Source organism: Scomber scombrus, chromosome 10, assembly GCF_963691925.1.
Source record: "Scomber scombrus chromosome 10, fScoSco1.1, whole genome shotgun sequence".
NCBI classification, from domain to species: Eukaryota; Metazoa; Chordata; class Actinopteri; order Scombriformes; family Scombridae; genus Scomber; species Scomber scombrus.
This window is the reverse complement of record NC_084979.1, coordinates 7,101,006-7,119,532: the sequence shown is the minus strand read 5'-3', so window position 1 is coordinate 7,119,532 and position 18,527 is coordinate 7,101,006. Positions and strand designations below refer to the sequence as shown.

Genomic DNA, 18,527 nt, shown 5'->3' with positions numbered 1-18,527 from the left:
TATAAAATCCCTTCCTGCCAGTAAATGGATGAAACACTTTTGTACCATTTTTCAATCAAAACCTTCTTAAATAAATACGAAATTCAACAAAATTTGATCCCCTCCCCCCCACACACATGCACACATTTAAACCCAATACTTCAGGAATGCACAACATGTTAGCTTACATAACTTAAAGAGAAAAAAAAAGAGATTCGATGCAGACATTTAAACTATTGGACAACAAAACGACACGAAGCGGGACGGTTTTTCATCACCTCACATTGTTGAGCACATGATGAAAAAACGTCTTTGTTATTGCTGCTTATTTCAACTGAAAATCGGAAAGAAATAACAACTAAAGAGGCAATGTAGTATATATGAAGATGAAGCCTGATGTGAAGATTGTAGAAAAAACAAGAAGGAATTGATCCTTTTTGGGGCTGAGATAAGATATCCCAGATATCTCCCTTTGCCTGGTAGAGGTCATTGATTTAAGGCATGAACATTAACTTTCTGAGCTGATTTGAAGTGCATATACTGAACAACAGGACGTCCCCTGTTATGATGATAAACTTTCCCGAGTCTGTTGCTTCCACTTAACCCTTTATGAAATCACCACTGCTCTACACTGATTAGACTGGTAAAAGCAAAGATGCAGCTGTGCTTTAATTCACCACGCGAGAACACGCAAACGCCACCCAATGCTTTAAGGAACCGTGCCTGTAAGGATTGCTAACGTCTTTAACCATATGTCATGGTGGCTAGTTCCGTTAGCACTGGCGTACAGGCAATCTGGTGGGCTTGTCTCGCTTGTACTGCTGGCTGAAAAAGTTCAAAGAAAATAAAAACACTGCTGTCTTTAAGCTTTTTTTTTCTCCTTTTTTGAAAACCTGTAAAAAATACCGTCGACCTACAGAACACCCATGAAATGAATCTACTCTCGCGCATATTTGCATCAAAAACTTTTAAGACTTTGCTCTGCTCCGAACACCTGAGACTATGGCTAAACGCCTAGCTGACTAATAAAGAACAACTTATTCAGTATTAGTTATACCCGCTAGCATAACTGCAGCACTCTATTATCACCTGGTTTCCTGCACACCAATAATAAGAATAATATTATTTTTTTTAAACAAAAAACAAAACAACATATTGACCTTTAAGATTTGAATTGCTTATTTTTCCTTCAAAAAACACATCTGTTGTCACACTATGAAGTCTAAACCTCTCTACAATGGCTTTTGAGCACCGTTTAGTTAGAGCACAGTTTACTCCAGATGCTTAAAAGATGTGTTTTTAGAAGGAAAAAAACCCCAGATATTAGAAATATTACGGTAATACTTTAGGTTACCAATTACAAGAAAGATGAGGGAATCACCCCCCAAAAGCATCTTAGTTTGTGTCCACAGCATTAAAAAAAGCTATTAAAACTGACCATTTCCTGGACAGTAGGTGTAGAGAGTGATTTAAAATTGACCATTTATTACACAGTCAGTGCAACACATACAAACCTAGTCATGGTCTAGGTTTTCACTGTCAGTTATAGAGATGTCAGAGGATCCAGTCTTTCAGGATTCCAGTGTTTTACACACAAATCTTTTTATGACATGGAAGCCTTTTTACTTTTCTTGTGTTGTTTTCTCTTCACCTCCATCATTGTGACAAATATACTTGAAATAGCGTGAAACTGAAACTGTGCCAAAGTTCCAAGATGCTTTTGGAAAGCCCGGCTCTGAATCTGCACTACGATTAAAGCTGGTTTCACTGAAGCAGCTTCAGCCTGTGAAGAAATGGCTTCAGACTGACACCAGCGCGTTACAAGCAGTAATCAGTGTTAAGGAAACCAGTCCTATCAGTCCACACTCCACACACAAACACCACCTGCACAATCCACTTGGATAAAACACTATCAACAAAAAGTCCACTCACTCACTTGGTACAAAATATCAAAATAACATTCATATAAATAATTTAAATAGCTATTCTAAAGCTAAGGTCTTGGTTTAAAATCTTTTTTAAATGGCCAAAGAGAAGTGCTGTACAATTTGGGGGTCTTTCCAGGATCTTCAGTTGGGGTGGTATTTCCAGGATGACAGGCGATTACTACACCAAACATTTTCCCAATTACTTACAATTAAAAAAATATGGGTTTATGACAAAGCTTTGTCCATAAAATGTTGATGTCCAGTCTTCCTTCCTCCTTCTCTTCCTCCTCTCTTTTTCATTTAACTCTCATCCAAAACTTGCGATAGGTCACCAAAGTCACAATCGAACAGTTCACTGATGCCCTCGTGGTCCTCCAGACCGAAGTGGTAGTCGTGACTGTGAGGAGGGGACAGGTTAATGAAACCGTCCAATGGCAGAGGGAGGCCCTCTCCGTTCAGGAAGTCCGTGGAGGAGAGGGGGGAGAAGTCAAAGTCGGGCATGTCTCCAAGAGTGGAGAACGGGTCGCCTCCCAGTAGAGATTCTGTCACAGAGGAAAATAGGACATGACATTTGCAATACGTTCGATTGATGATCTAATGAAATATTTATGACAAAACAGCTGATCATTAATCTTGTCCAATCTAATATATTATTTACTACTTAATCCTAATTAACAGTTGTTTAAAAAAAAAAAAAAAAAAAGGCAATTAAATTAAATTACACCAAAGAAAAAAATCAACCCAAACACCAGACAATATGTGTCACACATGTCATGGATTATTTTCTCATCATAGGCGTTTTTAACATGTCGTAGCAAGAAAAGCACATGCATTCCATTTACTGTAGGTGTGTCAGTATTGAGTCTATAATGATATTAGTAATACCTTTGTTATTCCTGCTATGACAAGTCTAAATATCTATTGTGAAAAACGACCTATTACCTCACCACTATGTGCTTCAGATAAAGAATCTGAGCCACTAATTATAACCTGTAAATGTCTTGAAGGACTAGCTGCAGCATTTCTTTGATGTATGTGCACACCTCTGCGCTTAGGACAAGTTGCTATGAAGCGAAAAAAAACCTTGTCGGGGTGATTTAATTGATGCGCCGTGATGCAGGAAATGTTGCTGCCAACTAAGCTGAAGGGCTCAACTATCTGAGGAGAGCAGGTGTGAGTCAGCAGAAACGTCTAAGAACCGAGCTCGTTTTCAGGAAGTGTGAGGGAGGCAGAAGAGCGACTCTGCAGTGGAGAGGAGGCCCGTATCTGGTTGGTGCGTCGCTGCTGATAACGAGGCTCGTGGCAGAATCGTGGACTGGACAGTTTGCACAGTTTTGTTACACAAATGCTTCTTGTACTGTGTGTCCGTGTGTTATTCCTTTATGAATAATATTAAGTCTTTACAAAAAACAGGACTATAGCTCTATAAAGCGCTTGGGACTAGGTGCTTGGCAATAAAACGATCTCGATATAAAATCGCAATCAAGTTTATGTGGATAACGATGATGAACTTTGGACATTTTCTTACTCAATAAATTAATACAACACATCACAAATCGATCACACAATGAGTGCAACAACAGTCAGTCAGTCAGCCAAATTCATAAAGAAAACTAGCAAATCTAATGATATGTGACATAAGCACAGAAAATAATGTAGATAAAGTGATAAAATAACCTTTTTACTTAGATTTCTACCTCTTAAACATTTGAGAGGTATAAAACCACAACATAATTAATATCTTCTACTTTTATTTTATCTTACAGTTGAGTGTATGAATGTGTCAGGGCTCAGTTATTCTATATGGTATTTTAATCAACTCTTTCTTCATCAGGTTACTCTTCAAATTATCAAATGACATATATTGTGATAAACATGGATATAGATCATTATGGAAACAATTATCATGATAAGATTTTTTTGATGTATCTCCCAACCCTAATTGGTACCTTCCATTATTACATAAAAAATAAATAAATAAAGTTAAGGAATTTAATCAAATGTGAATTTATTTTGCTCACCTGTGTCGCCACCTAACACCAGGGACGAGGGGTCGTGCTGGGAGGCTGCCGTCGCCGTGGACGACGTGGACGCTGGTGATGATACGGACAATTCCAGGGCGGCCGTGGAGGTTCTGGCTTGCGATTGGTCTGCGGGATGCGTGGGAGGCGGGGCCAGGGTTGGGTCGGCGTTGGGTTTCGAGGGACTGCTTCCCGTTACGGGGCTGCAGACGCCCGAGCTGTCTTCTGGGCAGAGGAAGACGTCGATGGGACCCCGCGAGCTCTTCAGTGACACCTGGTAACCCTGAGAGACCAAAAAAACGTCAACACCTCGACCAAACTAATGAATTAAAACAAACTTCATTCATTATTTTAAAAAGGCCTGTACCTCAGTGGGTTCTGAAACTTGCATCTGAGTCTCTGGTGGAGCTCTGATCACCATGACCAGCTGGTCCGGCGAATCAAATGACTTCCTCAAGTCCTGGCAGCGCACATAGCCCAGCGTGAAAGAAGCAACCATTAAGGAATACACATTTACTCACAGCACATTCACTAAGCTTGAATGTTGGGAAGCAGTTGGGAGTTAAGTGCTCAAATGCACCTTGGTGATGATAATAAGAAACAGTGAAGTTTTGTAGTGACCATCTATGACTTGGACTGGAGACTTTGAGGTCAAAATGGTAAATGGACTGTACGTATTATATAGCACTTTTCTAGACTTTTTGACCACTCAAAGCACTTTTACACTACATGTAACATTCACCCATTCATACACTGATGGCAAGTGCTGCCACGATGGGTGCCAACCTGCTCATCGGGGGGAAATGAACATTCTCACACACATTCACACACCGTTAGCGCAGCTATCGGGAGCAATTTAGGGTTAAGTATCTTGCCCAAAGACACATCGACATGTGGACTGGAGGAGCTGAGAGTCGAACCGCCGATCATCCTGTTAGTGGACGACCGGCTCAACCTCCTCAGCCAGAGCCGCCCCAAGTGAGAGCAATCGTTCTCGATCTCAGCTTAAAGACTTTCAAACATACACAAATCAGTTTTATATTCCTGATCAGCTGCAGATCAGTGATTGGCTCTCTGAATGATATTCATGAATCTTGTATCTGCTAAAGCGTCATTTTAAAATAAGCTGCACAATCTTTATGCACCTTTCAAAAGATCTTACTGAATGTGTATTCTAGTCTTTTAGGTAATTTTAGGTAATGAGTGTTACATTGTGTAAATTAACATTATGTAGCCCTTGAATCTACATGTACTGTGCATGCTCAGTGGTCTTATTAGAATCACAAGCCAACTGAAGAGCACAGCCTTGTGTATTGATCATTTCAGCTACATGCCTACACTGCTGTGTTTATCAGAGAAAACCTTTAGTGAGCCTTGTACTTTGTCTTTGCACATGTTGACACACATCAGCTATGCTACTTCTAGGTCTGTGAGAAGGATATTTCTTGTTCTGTGGGTCCTCTGTGAGCAGTTTGAGCTGGAGGTTGCATTTGGAAATGAGCTCGTCTAGCTGATCCTCGGCCTCCGTGAGGTCACACACTTCCCTTTGCAGCTCCTTGTGGCGGGCGACCAACGCCCCGTCGATACGGTTACCGCTGCACAGGAACGGAGCGGAGAAAAATGAATGACTCCAAAACACATAAACCAGCCACTTTTAGAATTTGACTTCTGTAATGAGGCATGTCCTGGCCCCGTTAGAGGCTGGAATTCATTTTTTCCGCATTCTTCAGTCACTGTACTTGCGCTTATGATGTTTTAGTGTTGAAGCCGTTCATGTTTTGTATGTCAGTTAGATATATTTACACTTTATTTATACTGCTGCATTATTATCCAGAGTAATAATACACTTATAAGGCTGTTTTATACTCACAGCCACTGGATGTTGTTCTTGGATTTCTTAGAGATGAGCTGGATTCCCTCCAGAACGTTGGTGATGTCGTAGATGCGTCTCTTCTGGACGTCCAGGACTTGCGAGGCCCAGTTCAGGTCCACCACGCCGTCAGCTGACTGGGACAACAGGTTGAGAAAGCGCTTTGTGGTCAGGTTCAAGGACGTGTCATACCGTGACTTCTCCGCCGTGTTTCGAGGAACTGAAAGGAAAAGGAACAAATACAGCTTTAAAATGTGGTCTTTTTTGTTGTTGTTTGTTTTAAAAGACACCCTTATTGACTTCAATCACAATCAGAGGCAGCAGTGAAAAACAGTATCCCATCTCCTCTTATGCAGGCAATACAGGTTCACCTGGTTTTACCCAGAGGTATTCTGGTGTTAGCCAAGAAGAAGTGACACATCAAAGCTCAGGAATGAAATCTAATCTCCTGTCACCACTGAGGAATGCACCATTTTTCATTTCTCAATATCCAGATAAGAATGAGTTAGTTAACAGTCCAAGTTAAACATCTGTTTTATTGTTTATTTGTTTTAATGCCAGTTTTTATATTTTCTGAATACTATGTTATCATATTTAACTTCATATTCACATCTCAAAATAGTAAAGCTTTAATTAATAATTAAATGTCACTTTGTTTAGACTCGGATAGTCCTGTGCTGTACTGTCAAACTATGACAAAGCTGAAGATTTTTCTTGTGGGGCAAATTACAGCAGAACTAATACTGCTCAGCTATCACTACAGACTGGACTTTGATCAGATACACCTGTGTGACTGCTGAAAAAGAAGCTTTACTGGTTCACTTTGACACTAACATACTGGGAGAGTGCCCTGGAAGTTTAAACCTTTTCACATGATAGTATTATAGAGCATATTTGACTTTATATCCGCATAAATCTTATAAATTGGGGAATTTTAAAACATTAATGTAGGAATTCTAAACTATTTTATGTGAGCTGGACACAGGAGTCCCTTAATTTATGTGTCAGTTGGACTCTGTAATGTCACTCGTGGTTTTGTTTTTGGCAGGCGAGTCTTCTTCTCCCGTTTCAGTTTTACTCTTTAGGAAAAAAAAGTGGCAAATACAAAAACCTAATAAAAAATACAGTCTCTGTACAAACAGCAATTCTTAGTTTGGTTAATTAGGAGGCAACAAGCAAAAAAAAAAATCATGATTTTACACAAATCTAAAAATATAGGTGATGTCAGCAGAATACAAAGGGTCTAAAATCCAGATGTTCTGAGGTTATTCAATAATTGCATGTTATGAAATGTCATGGGGACTATGCTTTATTGTATTGTAAAGTATTGTATGTAGAAGAACTTGGAGATTCAGAAATGTATAATCTTTCTCAGAATCTTTATAAATTTGCCTGCTTCTAATCAAATGCACATTATTCATGGAAACTTTACAGTTTGAGACATGAGGTGAAATGTTTCAGTGTCACTTTTTAAGCCATTTTCAGTTCTGTATTCATAATAAAACTGTAAAATGTCCAATTCTCTTCTGCTCTTAGAATATATGTAAGAATATAGAAGTTCAATGGAAGCGGAAAACTGAATCAATCAATCAATAATTACTTTTTTTCATTTAACAGACAGAACAAAAGTTGTAATTGTTGTATCTGATGCTATTCATCCTGCTGAAGACAAAGACAGTTTGTCAGGCTGTTGTCTGCGTTGATGAAAGGACGTGTGTGTGTGTGTGTGTGAATTGGACAGATGCAACGCTCACACACCACCGATGCTGAGGTTTCTATTGTTGCTTCTGCTGTGAATTCCAGGTAACAATGGAGAAAAAAAAAGCACAATAAGCTGCGGCCTGCGTTTGTACCTCTGGGAGGGGCAGGTGTGGAAGGCGGTGCTTGGCCTATGGATGGTCGCGTGGTGCTGACATACTGGTGGTCACTATCGAGGTCCAACTTCCTCTTAACCTGAAGAAACAGAAAGAAAAACAAATGGACGGTTGATGAAAAAGAAACTGAGACATTGTCAAAAAAAGATCCTACTACATGTTATGATTATGAAGTACTCATTATGTATTAGGGGATAGAAAAAGAAACCACCTGCTGACAAAATAAGACAAAACAAGCAACAGGTGGATGTTCTACAGCTCGGTTACGCACGGTGAAGCACATCAATGTACACATGTAAACATAACTGGATAAAGACCACTACTCAGCTAACCACTTCCTTACTCGCTCCCTCACTTTCTTTCACTTCTGCCTTTCCCACTTCTTCCCACACCTCCCTCCTCCTCCCCTCCTCTCCTTCCTCTCACCGGAGGTCTTCCAAGGGCCGGTCGTCTCTTGTCCTGGAGCCCAACGTCAGCTGGTCCCTGCGGCGTGGCGAACAGCAGGATTTCCCCCGTGCTGGTGGGGGCGGCGGTTGGGTGGAGCCCTTCATTGCTTGGGCTGGTGATGATGACTATCTGGTGGTCCTCGCCCAGGTTGATACTCCCAGAGTTCAGCAAAGTCTCAAAGTCAGCCAACAGATCCTCCGACGTCTGTCCTGTTATAAGAGTCTCTGACATGGCAGTGTCTCAAACAGCACCTTTAGACTGGACTCTGGAGGTGGTTGGAGGGGTGGCTCGCAAGCCAAGGTGCTGGAGCTCCACTGAGTATCAACACCTGCTTGGATTTGCTGTACTCAGCGAATTTAAGGAAGAAGGGTGAAAGCTCCTGAAAGTTTGCTTACAGGTGTTGTTAGGCAGCTTGGACATTTCTTTACAAAGGTTCCTCTTTCTTGATGTTAGATTTCACTGTTAATAAACAAGCTACTACAAACATATTACAAACAACATTATTAACATTAATGACAATATTAAAAGCGATGGGCTAAAACTAATTTAAACTAATGATGAATAAGTAAGACAGGATGTTCTGCCAGACAGGAAATGTGGCAAATAAAATAATATTGCTAAATGCATGCCAACCCCTACACACCTTGAGGCGCTTATAACGTGGCAAGGTAATAGCTACAAAATAGGCCGAAGCAGTAATAAACACTGAGGGGTTGAAACGAGCTAGCAACAGAGCTAATCTTTTGTTTTCATATGTCCTGCGAGGCCTGGCCGCACTGCCCTGAACACAACTACCAACCCTGCTAACCAGCTAGCATGCCCCGACACACAAAGGCAAAGAAATAAGTTCAACAAATTAACACAGCAGCTAAAATGACACACGTACACGCATAAAACACTGTTATTTCTACTTACACTCAGGACGGGACTTCATTTAAATGGCTATTAAAAACTTTATAGCAGCTTTCCAGGAGTAAGCTAACACAATAAATGATTTGTAAAGCAAACGGCGTCACCACAAGTCAAAGGCATATTTGAGAGGAGACATGTGAAAGAAACAGTTCAGCGGAATACTGGGAGATAGCTTTAAATAGAAAATATATAGGGCAGATTAGCATGCTAGCTATTAGCCGTAGTTCTTCAACCCCCTCGTTATGTTGGGGCACGCAGGAAGCAGTCCGACAAAATTGGAAAATATGATGAAAAAAAGCGGTGAAACACGCGCTCGTCCTTTAAAACAGCCGCCGGTAGTCCTTCGGTTGCTCGCGCCGGGTACAGTCCGTTTCTAAAAGCGCCGTCCCGACCCCGTTATCGGCTGTTATTGTTGTTATTGTCCCAGCTGATCTACATCTAAACAAGGCTCGGACGGTTTTCGCGCGAAATCTTTTTTGCCGCGAAACCGGCACGTGCGCCACTCCGACGGCTACCATTGGTTGAAACGCCGAATCTTCCGTTGGGCGAGACTGACGGGCTCTGATTGGTTCAGGCGGTTGTCGGTTATCTTTAGCGAGCGCAGATTTGTCGATGTGAAGGTGCGTTTAAGTTCAGCGAGGGGAAACAAATGAATCATCACCATGTTATTTTTTTACCTTCATTTAAATGAACATATGATTTATTTCATTTAATATTGTTCAATATAACATGTATTGGCTCTCAACACATACTCAAGTGTCACGTTCTGTGTTTATTGTGTGTCACGGCGTGAAATTGTTATTTAGAGCTCAAAAGCCAAAACCCCGCAAACGATGTAGTTTGGTTGTTTCAGACTAACAAACACGCCATACTTCCAACTGGGACATAATTTCAACTGTATTGTCGGTCTATTGTGACAATGAATACAGCAAATATTTGCTTCCAACTTGTTTATTTTAATATTTCCGACGTCTTTTTGTGCATGAAGGGAACGTCACTGAGCAGGCAGCCACTGCTAATCGAGCGCCTATAGCGTGCAGTAGGAGAACTGCAAGATGGCGCAGGCAATATTTGAAGTGCTTGAAGGTAGGAATAATTTGTTAATAACCACGTAACTACGTCTAGAAAAAATGTGCACTTGCTTTTTAAACAGCGTTAGTATAGCAGGAACATTTGCATATGCAAAAAACCTTTAAAACCCTACGTTAAGACGTCTATTTGTGTTGTAACAATCAAAACATCCTTTTGCCAGGGAGAGAGTCCATGGTTGTAAACAAACGAACAGATTTATTACTGCTCAGACCTTATGAGCAGTTTGAGATATTCTTACCCGGTTGCAGTCAGGCAATGAAACGATATGAGCCTTTTCCTGCAATTCAGACTGTTTTTCATACTTTAACAGCAGGCCCCTCTGATGAAAGCACACTGTGATACTCCTATAATACAAGTGTATCTACAAGGACTATCACTGTTTCTCTGTCTGTCTATAGAGAATTCTATAATTACCTTATGCTTTGTGTATTTTAATTTCTTGAGGTATGTATCAGTAGTAGTAGTCATTACATTTGTGTGCACTCTGTCAATGTGTAATAACATGTATATAAAGAAATGAGTAAAGCTGCTGTTCATGACTTGAAGCACACACTAATATGTCATTTAATAACCCTTAATAGACTTAAAAACCTTAAATGAGATAATTATTGTGTCATGCACATAAAAGTGCCAAGCTCCATGGACTTAATACAGTAGCAGTGTAATTGTTGTCAAACATAAACAAGAACAAACTTTTTTTATATTGTATTACAAAGAAAGAAGTTGTCCTGTCTTCTGTACCTGCTTTACAAATCCTTCCTGAAAGAATCATTTATCCAGAAATACACATCAAACATAAGGTGTTTTTCTACTAAATAGTATTGCCGTTAAACTGTACAAAGATGAACAATAAACTAGACTTCATCTTCAATCATTTAAGTTTGTATCAAACATTAACAGACCATCGGTCTTTGCACATCAGGAACAGTTTACACTGTAAGCATACAAAATAAAAATTTTACTTCACTAATCCAGGGGTGTCCATGCAAAATGAACAGCTGCTCAATAAATATCACATACAGCAGAGCTTGGCCGAATATGACATATAACATGTTTCTTCATCATCCTCTTGAGGCATGGACAACCAGACAGTGTTGGCGGTCCAGTCACTGCTGGATGGCCAAGGCGGAGTTCCTGACCCAAACAACCAGAATGTCTCTGGAACGCCCACGATCCAGTCTATGGGTAAGTACATAGGTAACCAGCCTGAAGTCAGTCTGTCATTTAAAATGCACAAACACAATACCAGCTGATGCACAAAGATGATGTTAAGAAGACGGAACATGCTTCTTTTGAATAGCTTGAGGTTGCAAGACAGGAAATGTTATTCTCTTATTTTATTCACAGGGAACATAGGCAACAGGATATTAGTATTATTAAACTTTACAAGCTCCACCACATCAGGGTTTTCCTCAGATGCATTGTGTAGCTCAGGTGTACTAGTAAGCAAATGCTGTCTCATAATCTCTCAATACTTACACTCACTCATTGAACACATGAAGTTCATTTTGTTAAACTGAATCTCCACTTTTCCCCTTAAGAGTTAATGTTTTATTTATTGTTTTTAGTTTTATACAGCTTGTTACAAGCAAGTTATGATTTTTATTGGTTTGTGCTTACACTAATAAAAACTTCGGCTCAGTTTTAGCCACTCTCAATGAAAGCATCATAATAAACTGTAAACGTGTGTCAGCATCTTACAAGAAAAACTGGTTCCAGCTGAGTAGAAAGACTAGAAAAATGAGTCAAAAACCTCTATGGAGACCACGCCCCCCTCTAGGATTGTGAGCTAAGCTTAGAGGGTAAGTGGTGGCATGGCCTGTACCCATGACACTCAATCAGAACCAGTCTAAAGGAGTAACATGGGACAGTTGCCATGGAGACAGATGTAGAAAGGACTTTTGGAATAGTAAAAATAAACCTCTTACGTAAAACAACAGGATTACAGTAAAATATGTATTTATTTGTATTATTAAAGCAGTGATTTATGTGACTTGTGGTACAGGTCTGTTAGTTCTTCTCTCCATGGTTTTCTGCTGCATGTGCCTCAAACATCCTTTGCTGTTTGTCCTTCGCTTCAGACGACGAGGACGTGTTCCTGTGTGGGAAGTGTAAAAAACAGTTCAACTCTCTGCCAGCGTTCATGACACACAAGAGGGAACAGTGCCAGTCTAGCGCCCCCTCCCTGTCCACAGTGTCCCTGGCTTCCAGCAACGCCTACACGCCCGTCCCCTCTATCAGCTCCGGACCACAGACTCCTGCCAACAGACAGGTGGGAACAGAAAGAGGGGCTATTTTGGGGTTGTTTTTTTCTATGTGGGTGACTGGAAAATTGTGTGGTCAGTTTGATGATGGTTCATGAATAATTAGTTTTAGATTGGGTCATATTTTTAAATCTAGGATAATAAACACATAGAACACATAATTGTACCAATAATTGGTATATGAATAAGAATAGTGAGGATAAACAAGAAATAGAAGAAACAAGGAAAATAAAAAACAACAGACTGATTAATTAAATATAATATACAGATATTTTATTATTAAAATTTTTGTTAAAAAAGGACTGCAATGAGGGAAAAAGCGGGGAAAAAGTAGAATTTGTTGGTGCCACTGATTAAAGAAATAATACGCTGAGGTAACTGAGGAAATAAAGTATGCTTGCTCACTTATATGAATTGTTTCTATACCAAGAAAGCAAATACCAACCTACAGTATATTTTATGTTTGTGTTCTCCCCACTTATGCACCAGGTATCCACCTACATCACAGTCCCTCCTTCCCCTCTGACACACACTCTGGTCCAAGGCAACGTGCTGGTCAGCGATGATATCCTCATGTCAGCTATCTCAGCCTTCACTTCTATTGACCAGCCTATGGCCACCATGCAGACACCTATACAGGTAATACAGAGTGGATAGAAGCACTACACTGTATATCACGCTCTCTGTTTTGAGCATACAATAAATATATAGTATGTTGGTGCACTAATATTCTATCTACTTCTTTTTTTTTTCTCAGAGTAACCTCAGCATGCACACAGCTGGGGTATCGTACCTTCAGCACCATCACCACCACCACCATCATCATCATCACCACCAACAGCAGCAACAGCAGCAGCAGCAGCAGCAGCAGCAGCAGCAGCAGCAGCAGCAGCAGCAACAACAGCAACAACAGCAACAGCAACAGCAGTCCTCACACCCCCTGCCGCCTTCTAGCCAGACACCAGCCCTCCCCCTTCCAGCTGCACAGCCCACACAACAGCCGCTCTCGTCTCAAGTCCCAGCGAGCCACAGCAATTCGGTGGTCCAGGTGTACAGCACACTGCCACATATGGCTGGGGGTGGTAGTGCAGAGATCCACACCCTGGGTTTGCAACCTTTCCATCCTATACAAGTGAGTCAACATTTAATTCCAGGTGTTGTTGCAGGAGAAAAAAAACATTGTTTCTGTCTATAATGGCTGCAAAAAGAATACTGAAGAATGTGTTGAAAAGTAGTAAATTGAATGATGGGATAATGTTCTCCATCAGGTGCCCAGTCAGTGTGTGGAGAGCCAGTCATACACCACCCCTCCTGTCTATAGCCCCGGAAAACAGGGCACCAAAACTAAGACCTGCAGCATCACCGCCAATCTGACGGAGCTGGGTGACTTTGAAAAGGTCATCATCCCCAAACGACCAAGGTGTAGCAAAAAGAGCCCAGATGGAAACTCAGGTATGTGTGTGTGTGTGTGTGTGTGTGTGTGGAGAAAAATATTGCAAGTATTTTTGTATTATCGTTTTCCAGAGTGTTAAAGCTGTTGATTGGATACAGTTTTCATCTCCTCAGCAGAGCAGCTGAAAGGCAAAGGTCCAAAGCTGAAATGTAATTTCTGTGACAAAATCTTCTCAAAAAACTTTGATCTTCAGCAGCACATCAGAAGGTGAGTCGCTGTCCAAAAATCCAAAAATAGACTTCTACTCAGAGGAAAGCATCTCTGCTGCCTTCCACTCATGACTTCTCACTATCTACTACTTTTTGCAGCCACACAGGAGAGAAACCGTTTCAGTGCATCGTCTGCGGCCGAGCGTTCGCCCAGAAGTCCAACGTGAAGAAACACATGCAGACACACAAGGTTCTGAAGAGTTTGTCATCATACTTTATGAGATAAATGTTTGTTTTTCACTTCTAAACTTCCCTATTGAGGGTCAAATATTTAAAATAAAAGATATGGTTCATGTTATATGATTAAAATTAAGCATTGAAATTCTTTCAAATTATTCATCACAGATTTCAGGCAATGCTTGTCCAAAAATGTATAATTTGCTAATACTACTACTACTACTACTACTACTAATAATAATAATAATAATAATAATAATAATAATACTAATAATAATAACTTTATTTGTAAAGCCCCTTCCATACAATAAATGCAGCTCAAAGTGCTTTACAACAAAAATAAATTACATCACATAAAAGAGCATAGAGCAATGTTAAAAAAAAAGCACAGAAAAGAAAGAGGAAAGAAATAAAAACATTAATGGAATATAAGAATAAAAATAACAAATAGTACATAATAAAAGTAGCTGAGTCCAAATTTCTAAAAAATATGTCAGCATACCCCTGATGCACATAGTTTGTGAACGCAATAATGGCAACAACAGAGTAACATCAGCTGTCTTTATCTTAAAGGTGTGGCCTATGGGAGTAGCCAGCACGGTCTCAAGATTACCAATCACAGTAAAGGTGGTGCCAGTGTTAGCCAATGAAGACGAAGCGGGCAGAGAGCAGCAGCAGCAACAGCAGCAGCAGCAGCAGCAGCAAGGTGAGCAAGAAGAGGAGCGACAACAGCAGCAGAACAGTCAAACACAAGCACAGGAAGAGGCAGCTCAAACAGGTATTAGATATGATGTCAATTATAAATTCAAATGAGTAACATCTACTGATCCAGCATCAGCTTTACTACTGCAGCACTAACAGTTAGTAGTACTCTTGATTGCAGAACCTCCAGGGGAGCTGGAGCAGAGTGCGACCGAGGCCCAGGTGGATCCAGAGGGCAGGGGAATGGAAGATGTGCAGAACGGGCACTCTCAGGTCCAGATGCACGAGTCCAACCACAACCAACAGTGCCAGGCTCAGACCAAACAAATCGTTGTGATAGACAGCTCCTACCAGTGCCAGTTCTGCGCCAGCAAATTCAAAACCTACTTCCAGCTCAAGTCCCACATGACCCAGCACAAAGGGGAACAGGTGAGTACATACGTTTTTGTACTTTTTGTCTCTTGGGTTTGATTTTTCAATGTCAAGATAATTAACCCTGCTTGCTTTCCTGCAGGTTTATAAGTGTGTGTTGAAGGCTTGCTCCCAGACCTTCCAGAAGTTGGATCAGTTCCTGGAGCACATCAGGACGCACCAGGAGCAGCTGACATACCGCTGCCACCTCTGCAGCAAGGTGTTCCCCTCGCTGTTCGAACTGGGAGTCCACCAGTACTCCCACTGCTTCTGCCCACAGCAGAACACGCGTAAAGAAACCACAGTCTACAGGTCAGCTCAACCAATCTTCCTGGTGTATTGACTTTATATGATTTATAGCAGAACGGAGGAGAAGAATACCGACATCTCTTTACTTGTTTTATGTTCTTGCTTTTCTGGTATGACTCAATATTGATTTTTTTTCTTCTTTTTTCTTGCGCTTCACTTTAGGTGTGTGAAATGTCAAAGCAGATATTCTACCCAGGAGGCTTTGGAACAGCATCTACTGACAGCCTCACACAGCTTTCCCTGCCCACACTGTCAAAAGGTACAAAACACGCACCGTATACTTACGGAGTCTTAAATGTCATCTGCAATCCTCGTGGAGATAATTGAACAGTAGAAGTTACAGAAGCCATAAATCTACCATGACTAATATCTTTAAAATGTTTAATAAGGGTTTTTTTAATGTCACATTTTAAGACTTTGTTCAGCGTCTGATTTGTTCTCTTTATGTCAATCAGGTGTTCCCCTGCGAGAGATACTTCAGACGCCACCTTCCCACTCACGGCATCGGAGGGAGGTTCAAGTGTCAGATCTGCAAGAAGGCCTTTAAGACAGAGCACTACCTCAAATTGCACACACGTATTCACTCAGGTACCTATCACACACGGCTGCTGAGTAAAAAGGTGTTGAAACATTTGAGTTATATTCACAACATTTACAAATCATTTAACCTACGCGATAACTATAAAAGGTCACCTCATCAAAGTATAGGTGTGAGTGTGATGCTGATTCTATGTTCCAGGTGAAAAGCCGTACAAATGTTCCCTTTGTGAGGCGACGTTCAACAGGAAGGACAAAGTGAAGCGACACATGCTCATCCACGAACCCTTTAAAAAATACAAGTGTCCTTTCAGGTGAGGCTCTCCAATGGAAAGCTGAAGTCACTCATTCTTTAACCTTCTCCTTTTCTCTAATTTCTGCTTTTTCTGGCCTTATTTTGGATTTTTTTAGTTCTTCTTTTCATTATTTCCTTTCAGATTTTCTTGCTTTTTTCTAGATAATTTGGAAAATACAATTACATTTTATGCTGTTTTGTTTGTCATCAGGACGCATGTAGGCTGCACCAAAGAATTCAACAGACCTGACAAACTCAAGGCCCACATTCTGTCACATTCTGGTGAGTCAATAATAATACCAATAAATAGTTAACCCTAACCCTAACTGTACAACTTTATGACATCGTATTTTTCTCTCTCCTCCAGGTATCAAGCCCTACAAGTGTCTGTTTTGTCAGAAGGCGTTCAGCCGCAGGGCCCACATGCTGGAGCATCAGCAGTCCCACACGGACAACTACCGCTTCAGATGCCTCACCTGCAACAAGGGATTCACCAGACAGAGCTACTACAGAGACCACAAATGTCCAGCAGCAGGAAACGAAGGAGGGACCGAAGACGCAGAGGAAGACGAGGTCGGAGAAAGTAATGACGGAGAGGATGACGGGAGGAGAGGAAGGTTCGCGAGAAAAGCGAAAAGGATAGGTGCTGGCGGAGGTGACAGAGAGGAAGACGACTGCTCAAAGGGAAGACTAGAGCAGGAGGAAACACTAGGGGAGGAGGAGGAGGAGGAGGAGGAAGGAAGGACTGACGAGGGTTGCCACGCTGCGATGTCGATCACCGCCTCAGAGGAGCACACGCAAAGAGAAGAGGAGCAGCAGGACAATGGGGTGGAACACGGAGGCGAGGTGCTGGAGCAGATCCAGAGGAACGACCAAAACTGTTTGCAGCAGCCATGTTTGTAGTTCTAAGCATCGTCTTTGAAGGAATGTTTCCTGGACACAGACCAACTAAATCAATCAAAGTCTGGGAAATGATCTGTTTTAAATTAAAACGTTATTTATATTATTTAATTGATATGCACTACTTTTCTCTTTAATTGTATATGAAAATGATTTGGGGGATATGTTACCTGGTAGATGTGCCACCCTCTTGAGTACACATCTTGTGCATTATAAGCCATAGAGATTAATTTAACAGTGCCATGATGTCAAAAGCAATTGGTGACATTTTCTGTCATTTTCTGTAGCAAAAGGTTACCAATATCGCAAAGTAGATTTGTGTCCGTGTAAATATTCTTGCATTTTGCTTAAAATTCCATCCTATGATACTGTTGTCATTTGCCTTTCTTTACTTTCACTTTAGTTCAGTTGATGATTTCCTAGATGTCCTGCAATAGCCAGAGAAGAGCCATATCCAATTACCCACTCGTAGATAATACTCAGGTAAAACTCATCACAGATTTATACATAATTAGGTACGTCTGACTCAGGAGTGCTGAGGCCTGCCCAATCTACAATCCTTCAAATCCACAAATAGGCTCATGTAGAAGTGATCAGACTTAATTCCAACTGCTGGAATTACCCACATTTAGCAATAATAGAAGCATAGTGACACAAAAGCCAAAGCTAGTTATAATTTGTATGTCCTAAGTGTTTAATATTAAGGTACAAAGTCTTGTCTCAAATATTGTAAGCCCACACAGCCCAGCATCCTTGCCATCCCATTATAGGTGTGTGAACAAATGTGGAAATAGTAGCCACCTTGTTTCATGACACTGAGTGACTGTGCGCTAGTGGGACGAGACTGAGCACTATTTTTTGTGTGCACCATGAGTTATGAAGGTGTATTTAGTCAAAGAAAGTAAAAGAAGAGGTACAAAAAAGCAGATGAATTAAATTAAAATGAAATTTATTGGTTTAGTCATACATACAATAAAATACACTTAATACCAGTAAGTACTGTATTTCCACAAAACGTAATTACAACTTTAAAAAGTCAATTCAATTCAATTTTACTATATTATAACCAAAAATGAATGAGAGGGAGAAAGGAGAAGGATAGAGGGTGAAGGGAGAGAGGCACAGTGATAATCAATCAACATTAATT

At 40.8% G+C, this 18,527-nt stretch overlaps 2 protein-coding genes across 4 annotated transcripts; one reads left to right on the top strand and one right to left on the bottom strand.

Annotated features, from left to right (window-relative positions):
- Positions 1–1,907: 1,907 nt before the first annotated feature.
- e2f1 (E2F transcription factor 1) lies at positions 1,908–8,350 on the bottom strand. The gene is made up of 7 exons (XM_062427720.1): positions 8,099–8,350; positions 7,652–7,751; positions 5,799–6,018; positions 5,371–5,523; positions 4,296–4,410; positions 3,929–4,211; positions 1,908–2,449 (listed from the first exon to the last, which is right to left on the bottom strand). The coding sequence occupies exons 1-7, from the start codon at positions 8,348–8,350 to the stop codon at positions 2,208–2,210; spliced, it is 1,365 nt and encodes a 454-aa protein (XP_062283704.1). The 3' UTR covers positions 1,908–2,207.
- Positions 8,351–10,086: 1,736 nt separating this feature from the next.
- znf341 (zinc finger protein 341) lies at positions 10,087–17,731 on the top strand. 3 transcript variants are annotated; one of them, XM_062427312.1, is made up of 16 exons: positions 10,087–10,117; positions 11,198–11,308; positions 12,205–12,395; positions 12,877–13,026; positions 13,145–13,519; positions 13,656–13,839; positions 13,957–14,047; positions 14,149–14,239; positions 14,800–15,004; positions 15,095–15,357; positions 15,443–15,651; positions 15,811–15,907; positions 16,104–16,236; positions 16,388–16,499; positions 16,692–16,762; positions 16,848–17,731. In XM_062427312.1, exons 1-16 carry the CDS (start codon positions 10,087–10,089, stop codon positions 17,381–17,383), a joined length of 2,850 nt encoding a protein of 949 aa, XP_062283296.1. In that variant the 3' UTR covers positions 17,384–17,731. The 3 variants fall into 3 exon arrangements, with proteins under 3 accessions (XP_062283296.1, XP_062283297.1, XP_062283295.1); XM_062427313.1 differs by having other exon boundaries at positions 13,954–14,047; positions 15,110–15,357; XM_062427311.1 differs by having other exon boundaries at positions 13,954–14,047.
- The last annotated feature ends 796 nt before the right edge of the window (positions 17,732–18,527 follow it).